The 13,029-nt window shown below is 39.2% G+C and overlaps 1 protein-coding gene across 1 annotated transcript in view; it reads right to left on the reverse strand.

The window, feature by feature from the left end:
- The window catches only part of LOC107679954 (mitogen-activated protein kinase kinase kinase 11-like), a 31,523-nt gene extending 20,030 nt beyond the window's left edge, over positions 1 to 11,493 (reverse strand). The window contains exon 1 of the mRNA XM_016475684.1: positions 10,592 to 11,493. Within this exon, the coding sequence (XP_016331170.1) occupies positions 10,592 to 11,327 (736 nt within the window). The 5' untranslated portion in view covers positions 11,328 to 11,493. The remainder of the gene's footprint in view (positions 1 to 10,591) is intronic.
- Between the last annotated feature and the right edge of the window lie 1,536 nt (positions 11,494 to 13,029).

Raw genomic sequence — 13,029 nt, forward strand, 5'->3', positions numbered from 1 at the left:
CACACACACACAGTCAGCAGACCTTAAACTGGCCAGTTTCTGCAGTGGTAAATATTTAGACACACACACACACACATCTGTGTTCTGGATGATGAAGGAAATGTGGAACGAAATTGCAGAACATGAAGAAGTGAAACTGCCGCTCGGCCTTCAATCCAGCTAGAAGAATCTGTCTGTCTCTTTGCCCCCGACCGCATTTACACACACACACACTCCTTTGTGGCGGTAAGGCTGGTTTCCGTCAATCTGCTCCTCTACAGGAAGTGACGCAAATGAAATCGACACACTTCTAAATAAAAACGACAGAATCTGGCGACCCACAGGAGAGTTACTTTAGTTCACTTCAAGATGTTTTTCAAGAATACGCTTCACTGTGGAGTCTTTCATAAACCATTACAGGCACAACTCATATTTTACTAACCAACATCTCATCAGAGTTCCTGTTGGAACTACTAGATACATTAGATCAACTAGTATCAGCTCAATCATGACATGCTTTAATACAGGCGTTCCTGTACACTGACATTTATTCATTTAGAAGATCCGAAGAAACGTACAAATGAGGAACAAAAGCAATTCATCACAGAGCAGCAAGAGCTCGAACAGAAGAGCCAAAGTCATCATGGGCACAGACTGATTAAATGGATAAAAATGTCTACCAAACATGCACAGACAATAACAAAGCAAAAACTGGCAGTACTCTCTTGTGCATAAACGTAAACGGAGAAGCAAATCTTCCTGTGCTGATCAGTGTATTTTAAGTGTTTCTGTGTTGTTGAGCAGATCTAGTGTAATGTAAAGGCTCATCAATCAGACGCACGATGCAAAGACAAGCGTTCATACAGAGATTTCCGCACAGAAATGATTCTGTAAAATCAGCATGTCTGAGTCTTGCTCTCTGCACTTCCTGTATTGCAGTATCGGGGCACATAGAGTTCAGCTGCGTCTCCAGCGTCATTCAGCACTGATCCAGGACCTGCTGGATTCTCCTCTGTCACCGCTGATTCTGAAACGCAAACCTGATCTCAGATCGACCCGGAAGAGCTCAAGCATCATCTGACGCCCTTATACACCTCCGAAACACAAACAGACAGCACACTCCTGACGTGAAGATCACTCACTAGGGCAGGACCGCATGAGAACTCAGAATGCATTGCAACAAGCACAGGGGAAAATTAATAATACTACAAAATGCATGAGTTCGGATAAATGTTAATTATAGATACAGTTATGTTTCATTAAATGCTAAAAATATAAATACAAATAAAAATACACATACTTTATAAAATAAAAAATAATTAAAATAATTATTTTTAAAATAAAAAATATATAATCATTGAAAAAAAAAACTTAATTCAATAAAAAATCTATTAAAATAATTTTGTAAATAAACAAATAAATATGGCACTATGTTAGGTCACTAATCAAATTAGGGCTGAAACGATTAGTCAACATTATCGACACTGTCAACAATAAAAATTGTAGACAAATATTTTTGTTGTCGAGTTGTCGTTTGATCTCATATGGCCTAACGTTATTAACGTAAGAGCCTGCAGTAATGCGGTTTGAGCAGTCCTGGATGTAATTCAAGAGAAGACACAACGCTTCAGAGCAAACGCAGCCGAAGCTGCTGAGCGCCGTTTGGATGAATATGTAAACATATGCTGCGTGCTTTCCTCTTAATAACAAAATGAACAAGAAAAGCTGACAGCGGTGAGAAAGCAGCCGTTCAGAAAGCATCTGATTACAGCGATGTGGATGTTTGTTCAGTACTCCAGTAAAGTCCAGTCACCTCACGGTTATTTATACAGTACTTTATACAACAGACAGCCTTGAATCAAGCAGCTTTACCAGAGTCAGTGTCGCTTTCAGAATTACAACTCGATTTTCTGTTGCAAAGCAGCTCTCCAGTGTGGAGCTATAGCTTATGATGGAAAAACAAATTATTTCATTAAAGTGATAGTTTGGTTTGCAGAGATCAAAGCTTGATCTAGTTTTGATTATCATAACCCCATAAGGTACTTTAAGAGAGATTATATAGTGAATAAAATCGTTTATCCAGAAATAAAGCATCTTATCACATACCTTCTCTGTCTGTCATCTCATGTTGTGTGCCAAATGTATTTATTTGTATAAATTAATTGTATAATAATTGTAATTACATAATATGAATTTCAAAAGCTGAAGTGATTACCTTCATTTGTTAGAATATGTATAACTCAATATTTTAACTAAAATCTGAATAATCAATCAAAGTCTACTGATTAATCAGTGAAATCGACGATTGATCGTTCTAATAACCGTTAGATTCATCGATTATCGAAACAATTGTTTGTTGCAGCCCAAAATCAAATGCAAGTCAATCGGTTGTGAAATGACCATTTGTGTGTCCTGCTGTCACTACCAAAGACTATTTAACAAATCAAATCGCACTCTTTATTAACAGTAAAGTGTTCCAATAAAAATAGCAACAGTGCAAGCAGACTGTAAACGTGTCTGTGAGCGATCAGATCTCTCATATGCTTCAGTGTCAGTCTCTGCACATCTGCTCTGCTCAGAAATCACTCTGTAATTACTCTGGGCTTTCTTAAGGAATGCGACCGTCTTCACCACACGCTGGATGCCACGGCGACACGGTGACCAGCTGTGTTTGTTTGGATGCAGAGGCTGTTTACCGTGTGAGAGGCGGCTCCCAGAATGCACCTCAGCAAGCGCCGGTGATCACATGATCAACCAGCTAACCTTCTCACAGCCGCCTGTCTGTGCGTGTGTGTGTGTTGAGGTTGCCAGACAGTCTGTACATCGTACAAGACAAAGACTCGTTCTTCTGAGGGAAAAACCCCCAGTGCAGCAGAATCCAGCCCACGGCAGACAGAGACAGATGCTCTCTCACACTTCAGACAGTCAGAAACCACTACAAACACAGAGATATCAACCAGAACCTGCTGACAATCACCTAGCAACCACCCAAACAACATAGCAACGCCCCATCAACCACCCAAACCACATAGCAACGCCCCAGCAACCACCAAAACTTCATAGCAACACCCAAACCACATAGCAACGCCCCACCAACCACCCAAACCACATAGCAACGCCCCAGCAACCACCAAAACCACATAGCAACGCCCCAGCAACCACCCAAACCACATAGCAACGCCCCAGCAACCACCAAAACCACATAGCAACGCCCCAGCAACCACCAAAACCACATAGCAACGCCCCAGCAACCACCAAAACCACATAGCAACGCCCCAGCAACCACCAAAACCACATAGCAACGCCCCAGCAACCACCAAAACCACATAGCAACGCCCCAGCAACCACCAAAACCACATAGCAACGCCCCAGCAACCACCCAAACCACATAGCAACGCCCCAGAAACCATTGAAACTACATAGCAACGCCCCACCAACCACCAAAACCTCATAGCAACACCCAAACAACATAGCAACACCCTAGCAACCACTCAAACAACATAGCAATGCCCTGGCAACCACCCAAAACCCCTAATATTGTGGCGGGAAGAGAAAGCCTCTAAATCTCTCACACACAGAGAGCAGATTCATTAGAGGGTTCTCTGAAATCTCTGAATGGTTCACTAATTAACTTTGCTGTGCTGCTGTGAGCGGCTGAAGTTTAACTAGGGCCAGGTGCTGCTGTGACCTCTGACCCCGTCGAGCCCTCAGGAATATCAGCGGCATCACGCTGTGTCCAGGGTTATTCCTGTTAACTGAAACTAACATTAACACTAGAACCATAAAAAAAACTCTTTACCTGAAATAAAATAAACATAATAAAAGAAAAAAACAGAAAAAGAAAAAGAAAAAAATAAACTGAAATAAAAGTAAATAATAATAATAATTTTAGTTAGTTACCAAGACATAATTTCTCATTTTAATTTCATTCAATTTAATTTAGGTGTAATAATTAAGAAATTAACTATAAAAATTAATAGCAACTACATAGAAATATTTAAAAAAAGACAAAATACACAACACAATTACTAAAACTTTAAAATGAAAATGAAAACAGAAAACAGAATTTTTTTTTACAAATATTAATGAAAGCTATAATAGCATCTCAGTGATACTAACATTACACTGGAATTGCTTCCTCAATACACTGATGTAAATATATAGCACAGACAACAGATCCGTGTTACCAAAGAGAAGATCCAGGTATGACATTACGAGGACTCTGACCTTGTATAAAAATGAAACATGCATGGCTAAATTATTCACAATCAATAACATGCATTTAGAAAACCGATTCATTTATATGTCATGCCGACTTTAAGCACTAGCAAACATGGACTTAAAATGACGATCGAGAACGCAGCAGTGTTTCGGGGGCAAACTGCACATTTTGTTTAGGAAACATAACACTCTGGTTTCCGCCACTATTCGAATGATTTGGGTTGCTGTGTGTGTGTGTTTCTGGAATACTCTGCCCCTTTGACATGCTCATTCCAGAGCGCCACTGTCTTTGGGAAAAAGCTGAACTCCCAGTGCATGCTGGGAAATATTTCTGAGGCTGGAACAAGGGGAATCCCGTGCCAAGCTCATACCTGCCTCCTCCCCAAATCTGCTGCTCAATTTCAAATTCCAAAATAAACAGACGGCGAGGCCATGAGCTGCTCGTCCTTATCTCACACACACACACACACACACACACACACACACACACACACTCTCTCACTCACTCTTTAACATTATTTTTTATAATATTTTAATGAATGTTTTTTATAATATTTTAATGAACATTTTTTATGGTTTTTGTTTTAATGTTATGCTTTTAGTTAGCATATATATGCACTAAAGTGGTCAAACACTTCTAGGGTGTTTTTTTTTTTAGGGTGTCTGCTATAAAGAGCAGCTCTTGCGACTCTGCTAAACATCTCCTGCGGTTTCACAGAAGAAAGCAAGTCATATTTGACTGAATGATGCCAGAAGCTTTATTTCTGGGTGAACTCTCTCTCTCTTTAGGTCGATCTGCTCTGCAGGCCTGTGTTTGAAAGTCACTCTTTCAGTCCACATCTCCGGCTCCATTCATCTGCACTCGGCCCGCCCCAAACTCACATCACAAGCTGACTAACTGAGAGTTTCACTCCAAAACCACGAGTCACACAGAAGCACTTCAGAGCTGCGGATGTCTGCACAGAAGAAGCACCGCTGACGTCAGACAGCTTCCTCCTCGACTCTGCAGAAGATGACGCTTGCAGTCGCTCTGTGTCTAAACTCAGGAGTGTGCATCCTCTCGAGCGGAGAGCGTTTCAAATCAATCAAGTCACCTTTAAATGTATATAGCGCTTCATACAATACAGAGTGCGTCAAAGCAGCTTAAATAAAACTGCCAAGCAATGCAATTCAGACTGCAATATTACAATAATCGCCGAACATCTAAAAAAGCTAAAATCACATTTAAATGTGCATGTGCAAAACTACTAACTTACAATGTGTCTAAACTAAAGAGCCTTTAAAGAGAAGCAGCACACAGCCGACATGACAAAACACACAAATCCTGATTGTGATTGCACAGGCAGACAGCAGTCAACCAGGACGAACACGAAGGCTTGCAACAGAACTAAAGTTCACAGATTTGACCCTAAAGCCCTTCAGTGTGCAGCCCAGACCAGTTTAACGCATCAGAGGTAAACCATACATGATGAAGAAACAGGCCATATTTCCAGCACCGCACTGGATGGTTTGGACTGTTCCTTCTGTGCATGAACAATTAAAGTATTAATATATCAGGAAACAAAACAAGTAAAAGCTTTAGGCATGCAGTTGTGAAAGTCATCACTTACTCATCAAACCCATATCAGTGTTTTTGATCAGCTTGCACACTAAATCTTTCCTTGTCACACAGTTTCTGAAAGCTGACACTCAAACAGCAGAACCACACACCAAATCTGCAAAACCATACACTAATTCACAGACTTTGACTCGGTTTTCAATTTCATAAAACACTTTTTGCAAAACACAACACACAATTCTCTATGTAACACACACAAATCTAACAGGAATTAATATTATGGCAAAGGTGTTTGCAAATGTTTGCTTTTGAGATGTGTTTGTGATATTTTGCAAGAGATGTATGGCATTTTACATTTTGTGTGTGCAGTTCTTGGATTTGTGTGTAAAGTTCTGAAAATGTGTTTAAGCTGTTGAAGAAAAAACTGTAGTATCATTGATATACCATTATAGCATGTTCTTGCAGTTTAGCTAGAAATAAAAATTCAATTAACTTAAAAATGATTAATTATTAACTATATAGATATTTTTTTAAACACAAAATTAATAAAAATGAAAAGAAAAAAAACCTAAAAAGTAAATAAATCAAAATGTAAAGCTAATATTAAGGCATATTTAGCCAAAACAGTAAAGAATCTTAAATTTGATCAAGTGACAAACAAGTATAAAGCATGCAGAAACAAGTGGAGAAATACATTTCATTAAAACACATGGCAGAAATCGAATGATAAAAACTGATTTACACATTAGTCACCTCAGAAACTCCCTCCAGATTTAACACAGCTTTACTCTGAACAGGTCTGAAATCAACACGCAGATCTGACTTCATTTGTCTGTCTGTGTCAATGCAAACACACCACAAAATCTATCATCTCCAAACACTCAGCCGGCAGTAAATCTCAACTGTGTGATTGTTTATATCATAACATAATGAAACTATATTACCATCCAGCTCTATCTGCTTCAAGGTATGAAGGTACAGACATTATAAACATTAACATCATGATTTCTGTAAAGCTGCTTTGAAACAGTGTTTATTGTGAAAAGCACTATAGAGATAAAATAGTCTTGGCTTGGCTAGATTCCTGTAAAGTGATCTTCTGTCCTCGCGCTCACCTGGAAAACACCAGACGCTCAGACTCTGGACTGCTGAGCCACGTTTGGGTGCGAAACCTTCAAATGTCAGAATGAATGTGATTATAGGACACAAAATCCTCTCGCAGGACAAACATCGCAACCAGACGACAATCAAGCCAAGCTTCTAGCATCAAGTAAATGATCTGGAATGTTGTGTGAAGCGGTAAAGTTCGCAAACAATCAGATCGTAATAGATTAGACAGACGGAGAGAATGAGCTGAGCGAGGATCTGAATGACTAAATACAACACACATGAGGATCGGAACACAACCACAGGTGACAGCAGAACTTTTCAGGGTTTGGATACATGGTTTATTCAAAAAATCTTTCTAGCACATACTATAACCTGATTAATTAATGTTTTAACCAGAATTTCACAGTTGTCACTGGTGTTGATACACATTTCACTGAACTGTAACATCAAATCTCACTAATGAAACTTCACATCAAACAACTGATGAAAGAATGAAAGTCTTCAAACTGAACTACTGATTAAATCCAGAAGAAACTACATAAACTATCATTGAGGACATTTCACCCTAAACTACTGATGAAATAAGAAAGCCCTTCACCGAACCCTACAGATTAAAGAAAGTCTTTCTATTAATACGGAGTATAGAATAAACCTATCACATTAAACTACTGATTAAAGAAGAAACTGTTCATTAAACTACTGAAAAAATAAGAAAACTTTTCACTGAACTACCGAATAAAGAAACTCTTCATGCTAAACTACTGAATACATTTTTCACATTTAACTATTGATTAAAGAAGAAACTATTTTACATTAAACTACTGATTAAAGAAACTCTTCATGCTAAACTACTGAATAAACTTTTCACATTTAACTATTGATTAAAGAAGAAACTGTTTAATATAAACTACTAGTTTATGATGAAACGGTTAATTAAACTACTGAATGAAAAACTATTAAGACTAAACTACCAATTAAAGAAACTTTTCACACTAAACTACTGAATAAAGAAAACATTCTTGACATTTCACCGCTGATTAAAGAATAAACTATTTTACATTAAAATACTGATTAAAGAAACTCTTCATGCTAAACTACTGAACAAAGAAGAAACTATTTAAATTACTGGTTAAAGAAGAAACTGTTCATTAAACTACTGAATGAAGAAACTCTTCAAACTAAACTACCAATTAAATAAGAAACTTTTCACTTTTAAACAACTGATTAAACTTGAAAGCTTAATTAAACTACTAACTGAAAAACAAACTCTTGAGATTAAACTAGTGATGAAATAATGAGAAGTGAAGGAGCTCTTTGCTGAAATAATTGACGCTGAACTACTGGCAGAGACTGAGCGCCGGCCCATGATCCTCCGTCATCGAGTGGAGTGCAGGAACAGAGGGAGGCTGTCTTTAGAAAATGAGTAGGAAGCAAAAAATGAAGTTAGCTGGGGGGACAAAAGAAACAGACGAAAGAAGAAAGAAAAACACAGGATGCTGCGATCTGGAACGACAGAGCTCGAGAGACAAGTAAGGGCAGGTCTGGGACAAAGAGCTCGGAAAGAATTAAAAAACAACAGGCAGAGTGAGAGAGAGAGAGAGAGAGATAAGATCGCAGCTACAGCCGGTAAACTGAGCTGCTTTGGCTGCAGTGTGTTGCGAGCCGGCATTAAAAAGTTTGTTTTACGCAACTGAGGTGGTTTCCAGCCCGCCGGACACGCTCTCTCCTGACTCGAGGGAAGTAAGGATCATGGGATATATGTGGGTGGACAATAACCAAACAGACACTGGGTAAAGGTGTAAGAGAGTGGGGAAAAAGAAAGAAAAATTGAGGAAGGAAGACTACAAATACTCGCTTTTAAAAAGCACTGTGCATCTCTGTATACGTAGTGCTTACGAGATAAACATTAATAGTTCTGACTCCATATTCTGTGATCAAAGTCTCTGAGAATGCTGAAAAATAAACACCTGTAATTTGTGTTCAAATGTAATATGCATATTAATAAAGAGTTCACATTAAACTACTGATTAAAGAAACTCTTCAAATTAAACTATTGACTCAACAAAAAACGTTCTCATTAAACAACTCTGTGTTTACGAGATAAATATTTATAGTTCTAACTCTTTATTCTGATTGGATGAGCTGCGATCAAAGTCTTTGCTAATGCTGAAAAATACACACCTGCAATTCATGTTAGAATTTAATATGTATATTAATAAAGAACCTACAGTTGGGACTAATGAAATATTACTGTTCATTCAGATTATTATGCTTTTATGAAACATGGTCAACTGCTGGATGAAAATATGTTAAATGTATTAATCATAAGACATAATCATTAAATTTAAGAATAATACATTTACTTTGGTCTGAGTAAAATCAAGGCTGTACAGATTTATAGGTGCATAAATATCTATCAGTACACGACAAATAAACATGGTACAATATAATGAGCAATGCAAACACAAAGTCCAGCTCCGTATGTCTGTGTCCTAATATGATCTTTGACCCGTGTGTGGTCTTGTTATCGAGTTTCACAACTTGGCAAAGTGTGTGTGTGTGTGTGTGTGTGTGTGTGTGAGTCATTTGATATCCAGGCCAACAGCATTCCCTTCACAACTGTGTGATACATGCCATGGGAATATCCTCTTCTCCAAAACAGGCGATTCTCTCAGTGTCCTGGAGCGCAACCAAATAACCCCAATAAATACTATCGAGGCCCAGATGGAATTTTAAAAAGATTATTGGTGGAATTCTGTGGAATGGATTTAAGCAGAGCTAAATTTACACCAACAGAGCTGAATGCACAATCGAGTTAGACACAATACCAAACCAAATGCACATGCAACAGCCAGAGGATGTAGAGCTCTGTAAATGAAGGGCGTTACGACTCTGCGGAAACCTGCAGAGCTTTTCCCCGAGTTCTGCGGGCGAGATTCCATGTGGGCCTGATAATAATCCCAAACCAAAACACAACAGCGCCAGCGGCTGAATGAACCCAAGAACGGACCATACTGGATGAAAAATGGGAACGTTGAGATGGACTCTAACAGAAATGGGATTATAAAAGAAAATTGAGCATTCTTGTAGCTCAACGAGAAGGTCATGGGTTCGATTCCCAGGAAATGCATGAACTGACCGATGTGTGGACAATGCAATGCATGTTGCTTTGGAAAAAAGCATCTGCCAAATGCATTTTTGTCAATTTAAAAGAAATGGATCCTTTATTATCATTAGCTGATCTAACCTGTAATAGAAACACCAAGGTCATGGGTTTGATTCCCAGCGAATGAATGAACTGACCAAATGTGTAAATTGAATGCAATGTAAAAATACAATAAATGGATCCTTTATGGTCATTCGCTAGTCTAAATTCTTGTGGCACTCAAGTAATAGAAATGCAAGGTCATGGGTTTGATTCCCAGGAAATTAATGAACTGACCAGATATGTAGACTTAATGCAATGTAAATTGCTTCAGAATGTCTCTACCAAATGTATTAGTGTAAATATAAAATAAATGTCTCCTTTACGGTCATTCCCTAGTCTAAATTCTTGTGGCTATTAAAAAAGTAATAGAAACGCAAGGTCATGGATTTGATTCCCAGTGAATGCATGAACTTATATAATATACAGCTTGAATCCAAAGTAAGTATCTTTGAATAAAACAGCATAAATGTCTGCTGGAAACTGAGCCTGTCTAGAACAGAAGGACGTGAGCTTACTGTTGTTGGACTTGAGGTCTCGGTGGATGACGGGGACGATGGCCTCGTTGTGCAGGTACTGCATCCCGTGGGCGATCTGCACCGCCCAGTTGACCAGAACGTGCGGCGGGATCCGTCGTCCGGCCAGAGCACGGCTCAGCGGGCCGCCAGACGCATACTCCATGATCAGGCACAGGTTGGGCTCCTGCAGGCAAACGCCCTTGAACGCGGTGATGTTGGGGTGCTGGAGCATGGCGAAGAGCCGGGCCTCGTTCTGGACGTTCTGGGCTGTGACGCTGATATCCTCGTCCGGATCCTGACGGGCCGCTTTCACTGCCACCAACTCACCCTTCCAGGTCCCTCGGTAGACCTTCCCGAACCCGCCGACCCCGATGACCTCCTCCAGACTCAGCTCGCTGAAGTCCACCGTCTCCGGCTCCAACTCGCTCGGTCCCAAACCGGAGCCCTGCAGCTCACCGTATCCGCTGGGCTTGAAGGAGACGTAGTTGGAGGGGAAGATTCCCACCTTGTTGTTGACCTTTCCTGCCCACCATCCTTCGTCTCCGGATATCTCCGAATCCAGAGACAGGACCTCCACTAGGTCCCCTTTACGCAGTGTGAGTTCGTCTTTCCCCGCAGCCTCGTAATCGAACAAAGCGGTCCAAACCGGGTTGGTGAAGCTGCCCTTCTGAGTCTGATCCAGGCTCTTCCAGGTGGACAGCGGCCCGCGGGAGAATATGTTCTTCAGCGGCTCCATTGAGAGTTTACAAGGCGCTTTGAGTGAAATCAGAAGAAGTGTGATGTAGAAGTTCAGGTGGGTTCGTCACAACCCTGTACGCCCGGATCATCGGTGGAAGCGTCTCCACCAGACATCGATCCCCATGTAGACGCCAAATCAGTCACTCGAGGAGCATTTACCCCGAAAACATCGTGTGTGTGAGAGAGAGAGTGTGTGTGTGTAAGAGAGAGAAAGAGAGAGAGTGTGTGTGTGATTGTGCACAAAAGTCAGACTCAGCTCTTTATGTTTATATATCGTTTTATTTATTCCCCTGTGTGCTGGACTCTTGTTGCCATTTTCCTTTACTAATAAAAAATACATTTTAGTTTTGTAAAGTCACACAAAAGCACAATTTGTATGCGTCTCCTAAACAAAACAAATCATAACTTCATTTAAATAATGTTAATAATGGTCAGTCTATATAAATATGTAATGGTATATGGATATGGAATATATGAATTGTATGCAATTCAAACGATAGAAAATAATAATTGCCCAAATACAGTCTACATAAATTGCTTTGTAGGTTGTTTGACAAATGCATTTAAATTAACATTTTATTTCAATCCATAAAGCAACTGAAAAAAACGAGTGCCTTTTAAACTCCCCAAATTACTTGCAATACATAATATAGAATGATTTAATGATTATAGTTATAGAGTGCTTTTACGTTGACATTCCCTATATAATTCCATATATTATATTATATATAGTATACTATATAATTCCATATATATATATATATATATATATATATATATATATATATATAAATCTGTGCTACTTGGAATTATTTTGGGTGTTTCTGATAATGACTGTTTAAGTTAGGTTACAAGGCTTACAATTGTTTCGTTGTTAAAATCCTAATGAAAAGCCATTAAATAGTCTAATACATTTAAAGTACAGATACGTGCTGGAAAAAGGCTTTTTATACTTTGTAAATCGTTGTCATTATTAAAGCGTATCCCATAGAGTGTGACAACATGCCCCGCTAAAGCAGTCAGTGTGTTTAGTGTTGTTAAGTGACAGAAGCTGCCTTTAAGAGTGTCTGTCATAATCACACAGGGAAATATAAAATATTAGTGTGGCTAGTCCTGATCTCACTGTATTTTATACCAGAACATGAGTGTGACTCAGGGAGCATCAGTCTGATTATTACCCATGATGCAGCAGCGCTGTAAAGAAGTCCAGAGGAAGCAGAAGCCTTTGATGGGTTAGCCTCTGCATCAGAACACAGCAGCTCAGTCACTCTCATGTGTGTAATAAACACATACAGAAATCAGACAGAGTGTGTTATTTTCCACAGATGAGAGTGCTCACAGTGAAGAAACACAAGTATGTTCACTCACACACCGGAAAAAAACAGTTTCCAAAGCGGTTAATTTAAATGATTATTGGAGCATGTTTTACAAAACACTATTTCAGTTGTTCTACTTCTACTGAAATGTCACATTAAATTCATTGTTACTTGAACATTTCAACAAAACACTTATTTGACTAAACATTTTTTTCAAAACAGAAATTCTCTTATCTTGTCAGGGATGGAGACGCTTGATGCCTAGAACAAAACGGCCAAATATTGTCTGATTTATTGGCACTATTAAAGAAAAGAGAGCGAGACCCTTGTCTTTAAGATCACACACACAGGTTTGTTTTTATGGTTTGTGGGGACTCTCCATAG

This window comes from Sinocyclocheilus anshuiensis, unplaced genomic scaffold (genome assembly GCF_001515605.1).
Source record: "Sinocyclocheilus anshuiensis isolate Anshui unplaced genomic scaffold, SAMN03320099.WGS_v1.1 scaffold1916, whole genome shotgun sequence".
Classification (NCBI taxonomy): domain Eukaryota; kingdom Metazoa; phylum Chordata; class Actinopteri; order Cypriniformes; family Cyprinidae; genus Sinocyclocheilus; species Sinocyclocheilus anshuiensis.